This window comes from Somniosus microcephalus, chromosome 9 (genome assembly GCF_052327205.1).
Source record: "Somniosus microcephalus isolate GS21.2 chromosome 9, FLI_Smic_1.0, whole genome shotgun sequence".
Classification (NCBI taxonomy): Eukaryota; Metazoa; Chordata; class Chondrichthyes; order Squaliformes; family Somniosidae; genus Somniosus; species Somniosus microcephalus.
The window spans coordinates 206,840,716-206,863,202 of NC_140995.1; the positions used below are offsets into that span (position 1 = coordinate 206,840,716).

The 22,487-nt window shown below is 45.3% G+C and overlaps 1 protein-coding gene across 1 annotated transcript in view; it reads right to left on the minus strand.

Annotated features, from left to right (window-relative positions):
• Window positions 1-22,487, minus strand: part of cdk19 (cyclin dependent kinase 19) — a 351,351-nt gene that overhangs the window by 72,034 nt on the left and 256,830 nt on the right. The window contains exons 9-10 of the mRNA XM_085997816.1: window positions 20,858-20,930; window positions 13,841-13,938 (exon numbers count right to left, since the gene is read on the minus strand). Coding sequence (XP_085853942.1) covers window positions 13,841-13,938; window positions 20,858-20,930 — 171 coding nt within the window. The remainder of the gene's footprint in view (window positions 1-13,840; window positions 13,939-20,857; window positions 20,931-22,487) is intronic.

Sequence of the window (22,487 nt, forward strand, 5' to 3'; positions counted from 1 at the left end):
TTGTGGAGGCAATGGCACATGACCATTCCGCCATGGAGAGGGTGGCAACCGGCATGGAGAACATATGTCGCCAGACTCACGAAAACATGGTGACTCTTCAAAATAGATTGTCTGCTATGGAGGAGAGATGGGCATCTATTGAGGAGGGACACCAGAGCTTCATGGACGTCCTTGTTATGAGGAAGTCAGTACAGAGACGGGTCCTCATGGCCCCACTGATGTGCAGCAAGGTGCTCTCCAGCCACTTGCTAGCACTGACAATGAGAGGCTGACCCATGAGAGGGATGTTGGTGGCAGGCAACAAGGAAGTGTGGGCTCCTCTCCAAGCGCTCACACGACCATGCCACTGCGGCGCCCTCGGTCAGAGCCCCAATTCCACACCAAACTGAGATGGCCGTCTCAGCCTGTGGAGGAGCCCTCTCAGGCTCCCAAACTCAGAGGACGTCTGTCAAAGGCATCTAAGCAGGCGCAGCATCAAAATGCCTCTACATCTGCTGAAGCCACAGGGGAAGCACCATGTAGAAACACGCGTAAGAGGAAGTTAACACACAAATAGTCACAAGGGTAGTCACTTGGGTGTTTTATTGTGCTGTAAAGTATCGAGGTTCCTTCTTTTTTGATGTCATTAAACAAATGTGATGGCAGAGTTGAGGTTCTGAACTTTGTGTTCTGGGAAATGGAAGTTGCACAGTGAGGGCTCAGGGCTAATTCCATTTATAATGATGGTGGTGACAGTGATTGGAAAGCACCGTTTATTGGACAGATGTGTGTTAAGAATCTCGACCTTATATTCATCTCCATCTGCCAGCCACCTGTGTTTGAATTGTAAGCTCACGCGAATCTGGCATGGATGAGTGCATTCCTTGCCTGACGGCCAGCAATGTGGTCGCGTGCTGCTGCATTGGCCACTTCCGGACCCGCAAGGCGTGGCTCCACGTCCTCCTCCTCAACTTCTTCCAAGGAGTGTGCGCGCTGAGCCACTTGGTCGTCTGGCAGCACTAAGCCATGCTGCTGAGCAATGCTGTGCAGAGCACAGCAGACCACGATGATTCTGGACACCCTGGCTGGTGCATACTGCAGGGCTCCACCAGATCTGTCCAGGCATTGGATTCGCATTTTGAGCAAGCTGATGGTTTGTGATAGTGGGCCCTAATGGCTACATGTGTGCAGTCTATGACGCCCTGCACCATTGGCAAGCCTGTCATATTTGCAAAGCCAACCGCACGCGCGGTCACATTTGGGCCATCCGAGGAGAAGTGGATGTAATTGTGCGACTTTGCAAAGAGGGCATCGGTGACCTGTGTGATGCAAGTGTATGCTGCCGACTGGGAGATGCCGTTGATGTCTGCAGCTGATCCCTGGAAGGGGCCCGAAGCAAAGAAGTTTATTGTGGTGGTGACTTTGACAGCCACTGGTAAGGAGTGTCCACACACTCCTCTGGGCTCCAGGTGTTGGTGCAGCATTGCGCAGATGTCAGCGACTACCTCTCTCGAAAGTCTCAGCCCCCTTTGGCACCGCTGCTCAGTCATGCTGAGGAAGCTGATCCTCTGCCTGTAAACCCTATGTTGGGGGTATCTCTGGCGGCGAGGTGCAGCCCTGCGCTGAAGCCCTCCACCCTGTGCAGCATCAGGTGGTTGAGGAGAAGGTTAGTGCTCCTGGTGCTGCTGTTGTGGCTGGTTGCGCTGCTGCCACGGCTGCTCTTCCTCAGAACCTGACGACCAGGATGAGAGGGTGTAAATGGTTCCCATACCGTTGCTATAGATTTCAGTTGAGGAAAGAAGCTTGCTAGCGCACAGTCAAAGTGGCCTGAGGATATTCCAAACAGGTGACACTGAAGATGGCTCTCAGCTTGAACACTCACAAGTTCAGTAGAGTTGCAAAATCTTTGCCAAAACATCAAACAACAAAGTTGTGGCATTTGAATGTCAGCCATGTTGCAGGAGCGCTTTTAAGCTGCTGCAGCAACTGACAACAATTCATGACCTCGAGAAACCCGACTCATTGCAGCTGGCGTGTTTCTTGGAAGACGGGAAACACTGAAAAAATGCACCAAAGTCGGAAATCCTTATTAAAATAGAATTAGAAAGGCAGTTAACAAGCTTTTAACTGCCTTAAGTGCCTTTCCCGCCGTTTGGTGTCGGGTTAGTTCGGGAGCGGCTGACCCGACACTTGCAAAAGTAGTGTGGAGGCGGGACAGAGGCGGGTTCGCATCCCGCCGGCAGTTTTTCCGATTTTCGCTGCCAACCCGCCTCCAAACCCGCCCTCTCAGCTGAATTAAATTCACGGCCAGAGAGAGAGGGGAGTGGAGATGCAAGGTAAGTTGGTGTGAGTAAGGGTGTGCAGGAGTAGGGTAGGGAAGGCAGAGTGATGGGAATGTGATGAGATGCACAGCAGGATGAAGGTAAGTGTGGCTTTGCACTAATGTTTTGTGATCTAATGAGACCATTGAAAGGTTTGGCCACTGCACCCAGGCCCTCCTGATGACATCTCTGTTTGAGACCTCCTCTGCAACGTGCAACCACGCTGTGTTGGTCTCCTGGGGAGGTCTCTTCTGCCCATCGGAAGGGAAGAGGACCTCCCTGCATATGAAGGGAGTCATGGGAGAACCTGGGTGCAGCCCTGCACCTCTGTGCAGTCATTGTCGGTGTTTGCAGCACTCCAATGCTGTAGAACACTGACAGCACAAATGTCAAATGAAAGTTGGCCATGGTCCCTTTAAGGAAACTGTCATGAATGACGTCATCAGACCTGCTTCCTCTAATTGGACTGGGAAACGCGCTGGATGGGCTTAACAACGAAAATTCATTTTTCAGAGCGGGTTGGAGCCAGCAGTGGGGCCGCGACCCGCCACACTGGACCCGCCGAGGTAAGGACAATCTCGGCCAATGATTTCCTTTAGTCTCATTTCATTCTCTAATTAGTTCCTTTAATTCTATTTCTCAGATTTATTCTTATTTTTCATCTTTTGACAGTCCATTTATTTAATTTAGCTTGCTTTTACAGTTAAAACAAACAGTAAACCTATTTTAACTTGAAAGTGAAGCCTGTGTTTGTACAAGCAGCACAAACAAGAAACGCAAACAGGGAGTGGGAAGGCTCAAAAATCATAAGTAAATACATCAGATCAGGACGTTGTTTCAATTATCTTTCTTGTAATATCTGCTCAAATAATTTAATCACATGAACAGTTTCTTGAAAATAAAAAGTGCCTGTGTGGTATTATTAATGCTGATTAGATTTACAATCCTTTAGTGAAGCTAAATGCAATATTTTGCTGCGTAAAAGAATCAGTGCATGTTAAATGAGAATAAAACCATGTACCTTGTATTTTAGGTTTAAAGACTGTATTCACAAATCCATGCCTTTCCTGAGGAATACCAGCAGGTAATTTGTAGCCTGCACTCCTTAATGAGAAAGTCTCCACTGGCTCAGACTCGCATGGAGAGAGGCCAAAACAGGCTTAGAAACTGCAGCTGATTAATCAATCAGAGAATCTCTTGTTCCCTCAGGAGACTTGTCACTTGGTGTCAAAGTAGCGTGATTAAGAGATTTGAAGTGAGGAGAAACCCAATTTAAGTTTACAGGAATCATCAGCAGAACCGCACAGCTTAAATGGGAGAATGAATGAATAGATGCACAGCAAGGATTGTAAAATGCCAGACCATGGAGGAGTGGAGGCAACAGGACAGACAACAGAGGAGCTGGAACTTATGAAAGCAGCAAAGCTAAAACAGCTCGCTGTGCTATTGCAGTGGCATCCAGTGGGAAGATAGAGAGCCTGGAACGAATGTCTGCACATTCCTGAGTAATTGAAACACATAATAGGCTTTTTTTTAAAATAAATATTTAGTCCTTTCCTTTCTAGCATTCTCTTCAATAACTTTTTCTAAACTTTAAGCATAATTACCACTAAATAAAAAGGCTCTGCAAGCATTCTGCTCATATATATCAAAAACAATGCTCGAAGTACAACTATTCAAATCACAGGTGTTTTTTCAATATGATAGGCTCTGACAGCAATGTGTTGTGGGAAATGGAAGCCATGATATGGCAAGGCACAACATTTGCTCAGGGAAAGAGATGGGACTATTTTCTAGAGCAACATGGGGAAAGATATACAGATACATTCAAAAGCGACAAGGAGAGAGATATGGATAGAATAATGTGACTAGGAATCTTATTGGCAGGATCAGTAATTCATTGACACTTCAAATTTCAAAATATAAGGTCCAAGTTAAAACCCTGTTTTTGGTTTTCCTCCCACCCCTCCTCACACCATCGCCATTTGGAGCCAATGCTTTTACTTTTAATCTTGGGACAGGTTATGCATGTTGTGTCGGTACCTTTCTACCTAGACACAATTTAGGATTCAGAACTCAGAGATTCAAACATGAAGTGCTTTATTGGAAGGAAAGGAAGTTCTGGCAAGTTCCGAACAAAGAGAGCTAAACTTAACAGAGAACACCCAACCATTTATCTCCTGTGACAGCGCCACCACAGGTGGGAGGAGAACACACAATAGAACACACAATACATAACATTTCCTCCCCTCTTAAATGGAAGGTCCACATTATTCCTCAACAGGTAAGTTACTTTCAATGCACTCAACGAACCTAGGGTAGAGGTAGACTGCCTCAAACCCTGACTTTACCCTGGGGTTTATTCTGCCCCAGTCTTGTGGGTAAGCCACTAAGCCTACAGATCCAAGCGTCTTGGAGGCCGCCGCTCTCTGACAGGATACCGGCGGTCATCGCTGGCTTCCACAGCAGTAGGCATTGACACAGGCCTGGATGGAGAAGGTGCCTGTGTCGGTCGAAAGTCAGGAGTTTGCACAGGTGGAACAGTCTCTTTGACTTCCTGTGTTGGAGAAGAGCACTGTGGCAAAGGATGCTGGTTTGCGGTATCATCCGGAAACAGTTCAGGCCAACCAGCCGTTGGAACCTCTGTGGCTGTCTCTGCTCCTAGCAACAGTTGATCTGTGTGTCTTCTCCAGACGACGTCCTCAGCAGTCTCAACCGTGTAAGACACAGGGCCCGTCTGTGCGATCACCGTAGCAGGAACCCATTTCGGTCCAGTGTTGTAGTTTCGAGCTAGGACGTGCTCTCCAGGGTGAAACCGTCTCTCCTTGGCTCTTTTCTCTCTTTTCAACTTGAGCTTGTTGTTGACAATGGACAACCTGTTCTGCCCTTGGAGGTTTGAGTAAGTCAAAACTTGTCTGCAACTGCCTCTTCATCATGAGCGAAGCGGGGGAAGTTTTGGTTGTGGCATGCGGCTTGTTCCTGTAGGACAACAGGAAGCTGTTCAGACGTTGGTGGATTGAGCCCTGACCTTGCGATGCCTTCAAGGCGTGCTTCAAAGTTTGCACAAACCTTTCTGCCTGGCCGTTAGTAGAGGGATGATAGGGCGCAGACCTGATGTGTTGGACACCATTCACATGCAGGAAGGTTGCAAACTCCTGTGATACAAATTGTGGACCATTGTCACTTACGAGTTGTTCCGGTGAGCCATAACGGCTGAACATCTCACCAAGTTTCTCAATTGTTTTCTCTGCCGTGGTTCGGGAGGATTTAAACTAATTTGGCAGGGGGATGGGAACCTAGGTAGTGGAAAAGAGGGAAGTCATATGAAGTCAGAAATAGATGGTAGAAAGGTGAGAAGCAATAAGCAAAGGAGAGAAACACAAAGGGCCAAACTAATTCATAATGAGAGTGTGAAAAAAGCAAGCCTGAAGGCTTTGTATCTTAATGCTAGAAGCATTAGGAACAAGGTGGATGAATTAGTTGTGGAAATAGAGGTAAACAAGTATGATTTGATTGGGATTACAGAAACGTGGCTGCAGGGTGGGCAAGGCTGGGAACTTAACATCCAGGGATATACAATATTTAGGAAGGATCGGCAAAAAGGTAGGGGAGGTGGGGTAGCATTGCTGGTAAAGGAGGGGATTAATGCAATGGAAAGGAAGGATATTAACTCGGATGAAACGGAATCTGTATGGGTAGAAATGAGAAATAGCAAGGGGAGGAAAACGTTAGTGGGTGTGATATATAGGCCTCCAAATAGTAATATGGAGGTGAGGGAAGGCATAAAAAGGGAAATTAGAGAAGCGTGCGATAAGAGCACAGCTGTCATCATGGGTGACTTTAATTTACATATTGATTGGACTACCCAAATTAGTAAAAATTCTGAGGAGGAGGAATTCCTGGAATGTTTTCGGGACGGTTATCTGGACCAATATGTCGAGGAGCCGACTCGAGATCAGGCCATTTTAGACTGGGTATTGTGCAATGAGAAGGGACTTATCAACAATCTTCTTGTACGAGGCCCCTTGGGTCAGAGCGATCATAATATGATCGAGCTCTCAGTCGAGATGGAGAGTGAGGAAATTGAATCAGAGACTAAGGTCCAGAACTTAAATAAAGGGAATTACGAGGGTATGAGACGGGAATTGGGTAAGATTGATTGGGTGGTGTTTCTGGGGGGATTGACAGTGGATAGACAATGGCAAGCATTCAAAGATAGAATGGAAGAATTCCAGAACATGTTTATACCGGTTTGGCATAAAAATAAACCTAAAAAGGTGGCTCAACCGTGGATAACGAGGGAAATTAGGGACAGCATAAAATCAAAAAAAAGGGCATATCAACTGGCAAAAAAAAGCACCAGACCGGAAGATTGGGGGCAGTACAGGATACAGCAAAAGAGGACAAAGGGATTAATCAGGAAGGGGAAAATAGAATACGAAAGTAAACTTGCAGCAAACATAAAGACAGACTGCAAAAGCTTTTATCGGTATATCAGGAGGAAAAGACTGGTAAAATCCCAAGTCGGTCCCTTGCAGTCCGATTCGGGAGAATATATAATGGAGAATAAGGAAATGGCAGACCAATTAAACTCATACTTTGGTTCTGTATTCACAAAGGAGGACACAAATAACCTCCCAGGAATATCGGCAAACATAGGGACTAATGAGAGGGAGGAGCTGACAGAAATTAGTATCTCTAGGGATATGGTGTTGGGTAAGTTGAGGGGACTGAAGGCCGACAAATCCCCGGGGCCTGATAAACTACATCCTAGGGTACTTAAGGAGGTGGCCCTGGAGATAGCAGATGCTCTAAGGATCATCTTCCGGAACTCCATTGACTCGGGAACAGTACCCGTGGATTGGAGGGTAGCTAATGTTACCCCAATATTTAAAAAGGGGGGTAGAGAGAAAGCAGGGAATTATAGACCAGTAAGCCTTACATCGGTTGTGGGCAAAATGCTAGAGTCCATTATTAAGGATAAAATAGCGGAGCACTTGACAAATGGGGAAAGGATCGGACAGAGTCAACATGGATTTACAAAGGGTAAATCGTGTTTGACTAATCTGCTGGAATTTTTTGAGGAAGTAACTGGTAAAATAGATGGGGGAGAGCCAGTGGATGTGGTGTACCTTGACTTCCAGAAAGCCTTCGATAAGGTTCCACACAAAAGATTATCATGCAAAATTAAGGCTCATGGGATTGGGGGCAAAGTATTAACGTGGATAGAGAACTGGCTGGCGGATAGAAAACAGAGAGTTGGAATAAACGGCTCGTTTTCGGAGTGGCAGGCAGTGACCAGCGGGGTGCCGCAAGGATCTGTCCTGGGACCCCAGCTGTTCACAATATATATAAATGATCTGGATCAGGGAATTGGATGCAATATTTCCAAATTCGCTGACGACACTAAACTAGGAGGAGGGGTGGGCTCTGATGAGGATGTCAGGAGGCTACAGTGCGATTTGGACAGGTTGGGGGAATGGGCGGATACGTGGCAGATGCACTATAATGTGGATAAATGCGAGGTTATCCACTTTGGGGGTAAAAACAGGAGGGTAGATTATTATCTAAATGGCAATAGATTGGGAGATGGGGAAGTGCAGAGGGACCTGGGTGTTCTTGTGCACCAGTCACTGAAGGAGAGCATGCAAGTGCAACAGGCGATTAAGAAGGCAAATGGTATGTTGGCCTTCATATCAAGGGGGTTCGAGTATAGGAATAGGGATACCTTACTACAGCTGTACAAGGTGCTGGTGAGACCGCATCTGGAGTATTGTGTACAGTTTTGGTCGCCCCATCTGCGGAAGGATGTTCTTGCCATGGAAAGAGTGCAGCGGCGATTCACCAGGCTGATACCTGGAATGGCGGGAATGACCTACGAGGAGAGATTGAATAGTTTGGGCTTGTACTCACTGGAGTTTAGAAGATTGAGAGGGGATCTCATCGAAACATATAAAATTATGGCAGGCCTGGACAGGCTGAATTCAGAGAGAATGTTTCCAATGGCAGGGGAGCACAGAACCAGGGGCCACAGTCTAAAAATAGCGGGCAAATCATTTAAAACAGAGATGAGGAAGAATTTCTTCACTCAAAGAGTGGTGAGCCTGTGGAATTCCCTGCCACAGAGGGCTGTGAAGGCTAATTCAATAAATATTTTCAAGAGAGAATTGGATATATTTCTGAAGGCTAAGGGGATTAAGGGTTACGGAGAAAAGGCGGGGACGGGGTACTGAACTGGTAAGATCAGCTAAGATCTCAGACGAAGATCAGCCATGATCTCATTGAATGGCGGAGCAGGCTCGAAGGGCCGAATGGCCTACTCCTGTTCCTATCTCTATGTTTCTATGTTTCTATCACAGCGACCTCCGGCCACTTGCTACGAGCGTCCACAACCACCATAAACATCTTCTCTTCGAAAGGACCGGCGAAGTCCACATGTAAACATAGAAACATAGAAGATAGGAGCAGGAGTAGGCCATTCGGCCCTTCGAGCCTGCTCCGCCATTCAACGAGATCATGGCTGATCATCCAAACCCTAGCACCCGGTCCCTACACCGACAGCCATCCCACCCAAGCCCTATCCCCGTAACCCCACGTATTTAATCCCCCCTAACACTAAGGGTCAATTTTTTTTTCATGGCCAATCAACCTAACCCGCACATCTTTGGACTGTGGGAGGAAACCGGAGCACCCGGAGGAAACCCACGCAAACACGGGGAGAATGTGCAAACTCCACACAGACAGTCACCTGAGGCCGGATTTGAACCCGGGTCCCTGGCGCTGTGAGGCAACAGTGCTAACGACTATGCCACCGTGCTGCCACTATGCCACCGTACTCGCTGCCACACTTCTGCAGGCCAATCCCAGGGGTGTAGGGTTGCCAGCTGTGGAACATTCCGGACCCTTTGACATGGGGAACATGTTTTGGCTTTCTCCTCAATATTCCCATCGAGACCTGGCCACCAGAAGTAGCTTCTTGCCATTTCCTTCATCTGAACCATCCCACTGTGGCCTGTATGAAGTTGTTGCAGTATAGGTTCCCTCAGAGGTGGCGGAATGATGACACGGCGTCCCCAAAGAAGACAACCTGCCTGGACGGAGAGCTCATTTCTTTTTGAAACATAAGGTTTCAAACTAGGAGAATCTCTTATAGCTCTCCCTCGAATGACATCGTCCATTACCTCAGACAGGACTGGATCGTTGCAGGTGTACCTTCGCACCTGAACTGCAGTGACAGGTGCTCCCTCCACTTGTCTAAAGTAGAAGATGTCTATCTGACGAGGCTCTGGGGGAGTAACAGGCAAGGGTAGCCTCGAGAGACCGTCTGCGTTGCCGTGCAAGTCTGATTTGCGATATTTGATGTCATATGTGTGTCCTGACAACAGTAAAGCCCACCTTTGCATCCTGCTTGCAGCGAGAGACGGAATTCCGGTGTGGGGCCCGAAGATTGAAGTCAATGGACGGTGGTCCGTCAGGAGTGTGAACCTTCTCCCAAACAGGTACTGATGAAATTTTCGAATTCCAAAATCGATTCCCAAGGCCTCGCGCTCGATCTGCGCATAGTTACTCTCGGCCTTGTTCAAGGTGCGTGATGCGAAGGCGATAGGTTTCTCTTCACCCGAAGGCATGATGCTCCCACACCATATGGTGATGCATCACATGCTAGCTGCACAGGTAGCTTTGGGTCGAAGTGTGTTAGGACCTCCGATTTCAGCAATGCTTTCTTTGCTTGGGCAAAAGCTTCGTTGCACAGTTCAGTCCATTTCCATATTTTGCCTTGACATAGCAACTGATGTAATGGCTTCAGCAATGTTGCTAAGTCTGGAATAAACTTCCCATAGTAGTTAAGTAGCCCCAGAAATGAACGTAACTGGCTCACATTCTGGGGTGCTGGGGCCTCCACGATCGCCTTGACCTTTGACGGCGCCTTATGCAGGCCAGTAGCGTCAATCACATGCCCCAGGTACTCAACTGAAGACTGAAAGAATTCACATTTGTCTTTACGAACTCCGAGTCCGTACTCTTTCAGTCATTGTAGTGTTGCATCCAAGTTCAGAAGATGATCCTCCTCATTTGTCCCAGTGACAAGGATGTCGTCCAGGTAGCACTGGACTCCTGGCAGTCCACTCAAAATCTGATCCATTGCCCTTTGGAATAGAGCAGGGGCCGACGTAATTCCAAACGGAAGGCGGCAGTACCTGTATAGCCCCTTGTGTGTCACAATTGTCAGCAGCTCCTTTGATTTGTCATCGACATGCATTTGTAGATAAGCCTGGCATAAGTCTATTTTGCTGAACTTTTGCCCTCTGGCCAGGCCCGTAAAAAGATCATCAATGAGGGGAAGAGGGTACTGTTCCGCAGACAGCACCGGGTTAATAGTCACTTTAAAATCCCCGCAGATTCGAACAGATCCATCCTTTTTCAGGACAGGAACAATGGGTGTGGCCCATTTGCTCACGCTCACAGGCTCCAGGACTCCATTCTCGACTATGGCCTCCAAGTTAGCCTCAACGTTTGGCCTAATTGCATAGGGTACAGGTCGGGCTTTGTGAAACTTCGGCTTGCTGTCAGGTTTAATGTCCAGTCTCACGCTGATCTTTTTCATGCTCCCAAGTTCCCCATTGAAGAGTTCTGCATGTTTGTTTAACACTGCAGTCAGATCTGACTCCCCTTTTGACATCATGCGGACTGCAGGCCAGTCCAGCGTGATTTTCTCTAGCCACGCACGTCCCAGTAGCGATGGGTAATTTCCCTTTACGAAATATAGTGGCAGTTTTGCAGTCTGTCCGTTCAATTTAACTGTCACCTCAATGACGCCTCTCATGGCCACAGGTTCGCCGGTATACGTCTTTAGCACAATGTTTGTTGGCTGAAGGGTAAGATGCTTTAGCATTTTGTTGTAGACAGTGTCTGAAACAAGGGACACAGCCGCGCCTGTGTCCACCTCCATCCGCACTGATTGTCCCTCCACCAGTGGTGACACCCAGTAGCCATTTGAATCACCTGCAACCGTCAGTATGTGCACCTCTTCCTCCTCAGAGGTGTCGCTCCCCTCTGTTTTGCTTGTTCCATCATACTGCACTGAATGAACACTCTTTTTCCTCTCTTGTCCAAATACAGACATTTTGCTTCCATGCTTTCCAGCTCTGTCTGTTCTTTTTTTACCTCTACAGGCACGTTCAATGTGACCCTTTTTGCCACAATTTCGGCATTCCAGCTCCGTACACCAGCAGTCATTAGCGTGATGGCCCGTTTTCCCACAACGGTAACATGTGCCGTTCCGCGCACCTTTAGGCTCAGACGACACCTTGTGAACTCTCCCTGTTGAACTCAATTGGTGAGCCTCCTTTCCGCCATCTCCATGGAGACACTAACTTCAATGGCCTTTTCAAGAGTAAGGTTGTCCTTAGTAAGAAGGCGCTTCTGTGTGGCTGCATTTTGCAGACCACACACAAGTCTGTCTCTAATGGTGTCATTCAGCACCTCCTTGAACTGGCAGTGTTCCGACAACCTTTTTAAAGCAGCAATAAACATCGTCACTGATTCCCCCTCCTCTTGATTCCGTTTATGAAATCTAAATCTCTCAGCTATAACCAGAGGTTTTGGTGAAAAATGTGCTCCAAGAATTTCCACTAGTTGCTTATATGTTTTAGTTCCTGGATTATCTGGTTGCACGAGGCTGAGAAGTAAATTGAATGTCTTCGGCCCGATTACACTCAAAAAGGTAGGCAAGACCGTTTCATTTGCCACCGCATTCGCCAATACAAAATAGTCAAAACGTTCCGTATATGCGCTCCATTGCTCCACATTTTCATCAAAATCACCGGTGTTTCCTAATATAGTAGCTATCTCACGTTTCAAATTAAATTTTCTGTTTACTCACTGCACCCGTAACGTACGCAGATTTGTCCGCTCCTCGTTGCCACTTGTTGTGTCGGTACCTTTCTACCTAGACACAATTTAAGACTCAGAAATTCAAACATGAAGTGCTTTATTGGAAGGAAAGGAAGTTCTGGCAAGTTCCGAACAAAGAGAGCTAAACTTAACAGAGAACACCCAACCATTTATCTCCTGTGACAGCGCCACCACAGGTGGGAGGAGAACACACAATAGAACACACAATACATAACAATGGAGCTGGAGGAATATAGTGTAGCCTTATCAGCATCAGGAAAACAATGATGGCCTTTGCCAGCCAATACCATTAGTAAGTGATCCACCATAATATTTAACTTCTTACTATTATATTGACGCATCTGTCTGCCTGAATGACGAATACAACTGGCAGAAAGAAAGGAAAAAGGTATTTAACCTACCAGAGAAGGGTCAAAGAAGCAAGCCATGGTACTAGGTCAATAATAAGAGCTGCGTTCTCTCCGATCAATGTGCAGCATTTTAAAAGAGAAGAGAAAAGATCCAGAGCAGGTGGCAAATTCAGATTTTCCTGATTCACATAATTCACCCACACAAGCACTATTTATTGCAGCTTTGTGCATGTGCAAAGTGGACACTGGGCACAGGCCAGGTAAGTCACTACAAAATTGGAGGCTACTGATACCAATGTTAAGCCAATCTAGGCAATAAAGACACAAGAAGGGAGCTAGGGGTTGTGTAAATGCTGTTCAAAATTTTGAAATTTAATCTAAGTGTGGAGTGCAATTCTGCTGCTGTTATACATGTTTAAATATCCATACCTTTCACATATCCAAACATTCTGGTCCCATTCAGTTTGAATAATTGATAACAGTGCATTTAATTTTTCCAATATTAACACCAAAAGTATTGTTAAACTAAATGTCAAATAAATCAGTTTCCATGTTATTTTCTTATTAATTTTCTACCTTCCCTTGCCCTACTTAAAGTATTAACTCATTGCTTGGGTATAATCCCACATTCACCAGGCACCCCCTAGTACTTTGCTTAAGTGACTATTATTTATGTGTAAACCTTGATGGTGAGTATAGTAAGTGTTTTTCAATCATGTTGTTTATCACAGCTGAGCCTGATCCCACCCTTACCAGATATCCGCATGTGCAGGGTATAGATAGCATTTATGGGCAGGAACCCTAACTAATTTTTCCCCTTCCAAACCCAGGCTACAGACCGCAGTGATTGGCCACCTGCTCCTGGAGTAGCCACTAGAAAGCACATGAAAACAGTTCAGGAGCATCTCTCTGATTTTTCCTCCCTGTGGGGTGTTGTCTGGCTCATCTCCTCTATACCAGGGTGGAACCAAATATGCAATCTTTCCAATCCGGCACAGGCATGATGGGCCGAATGGCCTCCTTCTGTGCTGTATCATTCTAAACGACTGACTCTATGAACTGATGTCCCAACACACTGCACCACAATGCTGCATCTAATCTAGGGAGATATTCATTACAGAAATTCTTTAAGCAAACAGAAATAGAGTTAAGCATAGCCTCGCAATAACTAACTGGTCCTTGTAATAACAGCTTGAAGTTTACGTTAGCTGCATCAAACCTGAAAACAATCAATTATTTTCTTTCCTTTTGCACAAAATCAGCAAATATACTTACTCTGTAGTTGGCAAAGGCTCTTCCAAGAAGTAAGCGTCCTGTAGAGCTTGCTCAGAAGTGATTCTCTTTGTCGGATCCATAGTCAGGAGTTTTTGCAGCTGAAACAACACGGTGGCATTGTGGTTAGCACTGTTGCCTCACAGCGCCAGGGACCCGGGTTCGAATCCGGCCTAGGGCGACTGTCTGTGTGGAGTTTGCACATTCTCCCAGTGTTTGCGTGGGTTTCCTCCGGGTGCTCCGGTTTCCTCCCACAGTCCAAAGATGTGCGGGTTAGGTTGATTGGCTATGATAAATTGACCCTTAGTGTTAGGGGGATTAAATACGTGGAGTTACGGGGATAGGGTGGGATATGTGTTGGTGTAGGGGTTACAGGGATCGGGTGGGATATATGTCGGTGCAGGCTCGATGGGCCGAAAAGGCCTCTATCTGCACTGTGGGGTTTCTGTGATTCTGTGAATCAGGTAAGAATGAGTAATGAGGTCTGTGCTACATCTAGAGGTAGGAATTCACATTCCAGCACAGATCAGGGTGAAATTTAAAGCAATTATGTTCAAGGCTCAAAATAATTGTTTTGTACTGATCAGGAGGATTGCTAATCTCATACAGATTAGCAGTTGCTAAATTGTGCTAAATTGTTTCTAAAGAGTAGGGACTCAACCTAAACACTTGCAGTATACCAACTCAAACATGTGCTAAACTGCACCATTTCAGTTCTTGTACATGACACCATATCCAACAGAACCACAGACGTTCAAGAAGGCCACAACCAGCTTCTCAGAGCAGGAGAGGTTGAGTAATAAGTGCAGCCTTGTCAGTGTCGCTCATAAAAATGTGACAATTCGAAGGCAAGGTTTCCAAACGAGGATCCCTGCACTCTAATGGGTCTGTGAGGAAATTCATGGGGTCCACAAGGTAAATCAGATTTCTGTCCCTCTGCTGTCATGTTTCTTCTTTGTTGATCGGCTAAAATGTTATTCTATAGCTGTATACTAATAACAAGAAACATTTTCTGCAAATGACAGCAGTTTTCTTTTAGGCAGATAAGACTGTCTTTTGAAAATGAGGACAGGGTCCTTGAATACAAGTCAATACTGGCAGGGTGTCCCTGGGTGTGTGGCAACATTTCCACGTGTTTCCTCCTCCCAAAGAAAAGTTTGAAAACTGCAGTTTAGACCATTTCCATGTGGAAAGATTCAGTGCTATGAAATGAAGAAAAGATAATTAACCAGTACAATCACCTTATTAATAAAAAGGGGCGGGGAAGCTACAAATGTTAGAAATCTGAAAAAAACCCACCAAATATGCTGAAAGGCAGGTTAGCATTCCAAACATACCCTCTGTCAGAACTGAAAACTGAAAGATAAGCAAGAATCTTTGTAGGGTTGGAATGGAGAATCTGGATTTTCTCGCCCTTTTTAAAAATGTGTATTTCTAGCATGTTCCTGTTATTGTTAATAGTACCTTATTGTTTAGATTTAACTCAGTATTCATGAAACCTGATCAGCTACAATTAGACTTGAGCAACAAATATAAATGCATTTTGAGTTTAGTTTATTCTGCTGGTTTACACTCTACTTGATAGATCCAATCTTATGCCATGGCAAAATGTGCAGAAATGCATAGTTCCCTGTGCAAATGAAAAAAACTGAGCTGAGTGCACACAATTCTGTGGTGTCAAGTCATTAATAATTAGCATAAATTCCAACACTGCTTTGGATTTGCATCAGCAGCTAACCTAATGGGACTTGTGGAAAATCTGGGTAGCAGCTCAAATTTCAAAGATGAGCTCCCTTAAGGCTGCATGCTGGGGCAAATATTATTTTCACACTTCAGAAAAATGTAAAAGTATATTCTAAAGATTTGTCAGCCTTTGGGAGTGGTAATTGGGGAGAGGAGTAATGGAGGGGAAGGGAAATGGAGGGGAAATGGGGGGTGGGAGTGGGCAGCAGCAGGGAGAAACAACTGCCAGGCAAAAATGAAGAGAAAAGAAACCCAATGCAGAGGCACAAAACACAGTCCATATATAAGTGATGGCGTAGCATAGCACTCGATGCTCCTGTTTGATGATTGGCAAAGTAGACATGCTGCTGCATGAGATGGGTGAGGGATGGTTGCCCTGTTTGGCATTCCAGGGCACTTTCCCCAGAAGAAAGCAGTGCACCTTGCCTGTCCGGAAGTGGCACCAGGCTCTGTACAGTACTTGGGTGCTATCTGAGGATGATCTGCGCTCTTGGAAACTTCGACAGCCAGGAAAACTCTATATCCTGTTGAGCCGATGCCGCCACCTCCTTTCCAGAGTGATGAATATGTTGCCCCTTGAAAACAAAACCCATGTCACTTGCTTGATGCATCTGTGGCCTATATCACCAATGGCTTGGAACGGTCCAATGGCATAACATTTTAAGGAAATAATGACCCTCATCCCCTATGGTACAAGTGGCCTGCAGGTTGGTCTCCAATGAAAATGCAGATAAAGCAAAATAATAAACAAAAAAAAATCTTCCAACAGAAATCAAAAATTGATACTTACCTTTAAGAAGCTTAATTCCACGGCCAGGCTGCCAACATGCTGCAGCACCAGTTAGAAATGAGCGAGTGTACAGCCAATGAGAAATCTGCAAGTTCCAGTGTGGGACTCATTTAAATAAAATTTGTAAGTACAATAACGGTCGTGTTTGTCACCCACAGTCTTGATAATTGTGGCATTTTTCTTCACCGAAAAGCTAGGGCACCTAGCCTGCGCACCATATTTCATGACTCATGTTCGCTCCCAGTGAGGTTCCGTTCTATCAGTGGAGCCTCGAAAATTCAAGGCTTATGTCTTCAGTAAGCTACTGCCAGAACTATCTATTAATAGTTGCGTTAGGAGACTAGAAACGCAAGCACCAATTTCAAAGCCACAATGATTGCATCTAATACAACATCCAGGCTCAAGCTAAGGGGTGCGAGGGGTGGTGGGGGGGGGGGTGGTGGGGGGTAGCAAAAGGCTGCAGATGCTGAAAATATGGAAGAAAAGCAGAAAATGCTGGAAACACTCATCAGGTCATGCAGCATCTATGGAGATAAGAAGGTAGGGTTAACTTTCAGGTTGATGATTTTTCATCAGAACTCTGATCAATTACAGCATTATAAATCAGGCAGATTATCAGTTAGATACAGAGTAAAGATTCTTCTCTATTCCAAAAAATAACACACTGATTGCTCACTGCTTTCACAGAGCAAGCATCAAGTTACAAAATATGATATTTCTGCATCTAGTTTTCAAATCAGCAGGAAAGTGATGTCTTGATTGAGAGCAGCAGCCTCATGGTAAATTTAAAAAATATTTTTAAATTCAAGTACGGAGGTGTATTTTTGCTTAAGTATTTAAAGGATAGCGTAGTTATGGAAAAGGACAAAGATAGTCCAGGTGTAAAAGTTCTCAATTGGGGAAAGGCCAATTTTACTGAGCTGAGATGTGATTTAACAAAAGTGGACTGGAAACAGTTTTTTGAAGTTAAATCAGTGTCAGTGCAGTGGGAGGTGTTCAAGGAGGAGATAGTGAGAGTGCAGAGCAAATATGTTCCCACAAAGAAAAAGGGTGGGACTCCCAAATCCATAGCCCCTGGATGTCAAGGGACATACAGGGTAGGATAAGGAAAAAAAGGGAAGCTTTTGTCAGATACCATCGGCTCAATACTGCAGGATGCCAAAAGGAGAATAGAAAGTGCAGGGGTGAAATTGAAAAGGAAATTAGGAAAGCAAAGAGAGGGCATGAAAAAATATTGGCAAATAAAATCAAGGAAAACCCAAAGATGTTTTATAAATACATAAAGAACAAAAGGATAACTAAAGAAAGAGTAGGGCCTATTAGAGACCAAAAAGATAACCCGTGTGTGGAGACGGAAGACGTGGGTATGGTTCTTAATGAATACTTTGCGTCTGTCTTCACAAAAGAGAAGGACGATGCAGACATTGTAGTTAAGGAGGAAGGGTGTGAAATATTAGATGGGATAAACATAGTGAGAGAGGAAGTATTAAGGAGTTAAGCATCTTTGAAAGTAGATAAATTGCCAGGCCCGGATGAAACGTATCCCAGGCTGTTAAGAGAGGCAAGGAAGGAAATAGCGGAGGCTCTGACCATCATTTTCCAATCCTTTCTGGCTACAGGCATGGTGCCAGAGGACTACTAATGTTGCACCTTTGTTTAAAAAGGGAGAAAGGAATAGACTGAGTAATTATAGGCCAGTCAGCCTAAACTCAGTGGTGGGAAAATTATTGGAAAAAATTCTGAGGGACAGGATAAATCTTCATTTAGAAAGTCACGGATTAATCAAGGACAGTCAGCATAGATTTGTTAAGGGAAGGTCATGTCTGATTAACTTGACTGAATTTTTTGAGGAGGCAACGAGGAGGGTCGATGAGGGTAGTACATTTGATATAGTTGACATGGATTTTATCAAGACTTTTGACAAGGTCCCACATGGCAGGTTGGTCAAAAAAGTAAAATCCCATGGGATCCAAGGGAAAGTGGTAAGTTGGATCCATAATTTGCTCAGTGGCAGGAAGCAGAGGGTAATGGTCGATAGGTGTTTTTGTGACTGGAAAGCTGTTTCCAGTGGGGTTCCACAGGGCTCAGTAACTAGGTCCCTTGCTTTTAGTGGTATATATCAACGATTTAGACTTCAATGTAGGGGGCATGATTAAGAAGTTTGCAGATGATACAAAAATGGGCCGTGTGGTTGAGAGTGAGCTAGATAGCTGTAGACTGCAGGAACATATCAATGGACTGGTCAGGTGGGCAGAAAAGTGGCAAATGGAATTCAATCCGGAGAAGTGTGAGGTAATGCATTTGGGGAGGGCTAATAAGGCAAGAGAATACACAATAAATGGTAGGACACTGAGAAGTGCAGTGATCAGAGAGATCTTGGACTGCATGTTCACAGATCCCTGAAGGTAGCAGGACAGGTAGATAAGGTGGGTAAGAAGGCATATGGGATACTTTCCTTTATTAACCGAGGCATAGAATATAAGAGCAGGGAGGATATGCTGGAACTATATAAAACACTAGTTACAACACAGCTAGAGTACTGTGTACAGTTCTGGTCACCACATTACAGGAAAGATGTGATTGCACGATAGAGGGTGCAGAGGAGATTTACGAGGATGTTGCCTGGGCTGGGGAATTTTAGCTATGTGGAAAGATTGGATAGGCTGGGGTTGTTTTAATTGGAACAGAGGAGGTTGAGGGGAGATTTAATTGAGATGTATAAAATTATGAGGGGCCTAGATAAGTGGATAGGAAGGACCTATCCCCCTTAGCAGAGAGGTCAATAACCAAGGGGTTATTGGTAGAAAGATTAGAGAGGAGTTGAGGAGAAATTTTTTCACCCAGAGGGTGGTGGGGGTCTGGAACTCACTGCCTGAAAGGGTGGTAGAGGCAGAAACCCTCATCACATTTAAAAAGAACTTGGATATGCACGTGAAATGCCTTAACCTGCAAGGATATGGACCAAGTGCTGGAAAGTGGGATTAGACTGGATAGTTTTGTCGGCCGGCACAGACATGATGGGCTAAATGTCCTCCTTCTGTGCTGTACATTTCTTTGATACTATGATGTGCTAACCACCCAGTTCCCTTGTTCTTTAGTTTTGCACATTTTCCTAATTCTAATTTATAACAATTCTTCAATCTTAATTTATAACAATCAGTTAGAAGTGTAGAGAAATTTGAACTTGTGGACGTTGTACCAAGTTAAATAATTCTGTCATCTAAAAGGTTTAAAAGTATTTTAGGACTCACAGGGATAAGGAGGCATTGTCTTCTGGAAGTACTGGCTATCAAAATCTTGTATCTTTGAAGTTATTCAAAAACATTCTTGTTCTGAAAATTACAACATCACCCAGCTGGTTCCTGTTTATGTGTAGGAATTTCTAGGTCACAAGCTGGAAGCAATTATATTGGAAAACTTGAAACAAGGAAAGACCATTTGGCCCGCCCATTAAAGCTTCTCCTTCTCAATCCATGCATGCCTACCTACCTGAATTGTGGATTCATCCCGCTCTACCCACTCAAGGGCCCTGAATTTATTCAGGGCTTGAGGTGGAATTCTGTTATAAAAGGGGTTGGCTAAGATCGCGGGGATAGGAGATTGGGCGGAATCCAGAAATGCGGGGTCTCTGCCTTCAGAGCAACATATGGGAATTCTTGTTGGAGACAGGGGGTAGGTGGGCTGAAGTTCTGTCTGCCCTATTGGTGGCCTAACATCAAGAACAAGGTGGAGCTAGTAGGGTGGTGTCAATTGCGGCAATTCCTGCTGCTTCTCCCTCCTTTGCTCTGTGTGACCTGGACACCAGCAAGATGCTGGCATCTGGTCATGGAGAGGTAGAAGTGGGGCCCACAGGAATGTCCAAGGCCTGAAACACTACAGAAGGTTGCAGGCAGCCACAATAAAGTCATCCTTCTTATAAAGGGCATTGATTTCCACTGTTGGGAATTTTAGCCGGTCATGCCGGCTTCTCCAGCTAGTAGCTTTCTAGTACTTTGCCATCCTCTCCTCCCCTACCTCCAGCGGGAACTCAAGATGCTCACATATTGTCGTGGATGCCTGCCTGGTTTATGTTATTTACCAGACACCGCCATGATCCCAGATATTCTGCCGGGGTCAGGCTCAAAGTTTGCTGGTGGGGCAAAAATTCTTGCTCTGCCACAGTTATCGAGGAATTTCGGTTCCCTGATCTCTATGCGCTCTTCCGAATCCCCATGTGAATGAAAGGTCAATTAAAGAAGGAACTTCTGCAGGGTTCTCCCACTCGTCCACCATAATTTTGACAGAAGTGCTCCGGAAACCCTGGAATATCTTTTCTATACAGATATTGATTTAGTTCCATTTTAAAAGTGTGAATTGACCCAGAATTAACTGCTTTTCTAGTAGTTGGTTCCACCTATTCACTATATTGTTTGGAAAAAATCCTTCTAACTTGATTACAAGGATCCTTTCGAGCAATTCTTTGCAAAAAGCTTGAGGACAAAACTCACCAGAAGAAATACTTTACTGTCAGGCTTGACTTTGTGTTTCTCCATATATTTAATGAGGCTGCTGTTAGCATAGCTGAATACAAGAGAAGATCAACAAGTTAGACTTTCTTACCTATTTAACTCCAATTGGACATGACAATATTTAGTGTACACGATTTGCTAATCAAATATTGATTTCATTACATTATTTACTGTTCTTCACCATGCGAGTGACATCACCAGCAAGCCAAAAACAATCAGATGAGAAACCTGATGCACACTCACACTTTTCTAAGCTGCTTAAGAGCCAAAATAGCCTGCCCTCCCTCGCAGTCAGGGTATAGTGTATGGCCTGGGGAGACCAAAGGAGAGGAACAGAAAATAAAATAACACACAAATATCTTTCCTTATTGATTGTTATTTGCTGTTACTCCCAGCACAGTTCTTTTTTTTATTAGTTCCTGGGATGTGGGCGTCACTGGCAAGGCCAGCATTTATTGCCCATCCCTAGAGAAGGTGGTGGTGAGCCGCCTTCTTGAACCGCTGCAGTCCGTGTGGTGAAGATACTCTCATAGTGCTGTTAGGGAGGGAGTTCCAGGATTTTGACCCAGCGACGATGAAGGAACAACAATATATTTCCAAGTCAGGATGGTGTGTGACTTGGAGGGGAACTTGGAGGTGATGGTGTTCCCATGCGCCTGCTGCCCTTGTCCTAGGTGGAAGAGGTCGTGGGTTTGGGAGGTGCTGCCGAAGAAGCCTTGGTGAATTGCTGCAGTGCATCTTGTAGATGGTACACACTGCAGCCACGGTGTGCCGGTGGTGGAGGAAGTGAATGTTTAAGGTGGTGGATGGGGTGCCAATCAAGCGGGCTGCTTTGTCCTGGATAGTGTCGAGCTTCTTGAGTGTTGTTGGAGCTGCACTCATCCAGGCAAGTGGAGAGTATTCCATCACACTCCTGACTTGTGCCTTGTAGATGGTGGAAAGGCTTTGGGGAGTCAGGAGGTGAGACACTCGCCGCAGAATACCTAGCCTCTGACCTGCTCTTGTAGCCACAGTATTTATGTGCCTGGTCCAGTTAAGTTTCTGGTCAATGGTGACCCCCAGGATGTTGATGGTGGGGGATTCAGCGATGGTAATGCTGTTGAATGTCACGGGGCGGTGGTTAGACTCTCGCTTGTTGGCGATAGTCATTGTCTGGCATTTGCGTGGCACAAATGTAACTTGCCACTTATCAGCCCAAGCCTGAATATTGTCCAGGTCTTGCTGCATTCGGGCATGGACTGCTTCATTATCTGAGGAGATGCAAATGGAACTGAACACTGTGCAATCATCAGCAAACATCCCCACATCTGATGTTATGATGGAGGGAAGGTCATTGATGAAGCAGCTGAAGATGGTTGGGCCTAGGACACTGCCCTGAGTTCTGATGAAAAAAAATTACAATGGCTCCAGTCATAAAGAAATTTCTAAAAAAAAAGTTTAGCAATTTGATGGAGTGAAAGAATTAGTCTGATATTCTTCTGTGTGGATGGGAAGGCAGAGACATAAACAAAAGAGTGCTTATTTTAAAAAATGTTATTCTCAGAATGTGGGTGATGTAGCAGACTCTGTTTATTGCCCATTCCTAGCTGTCCTGAGAAGGTGGTGTTGG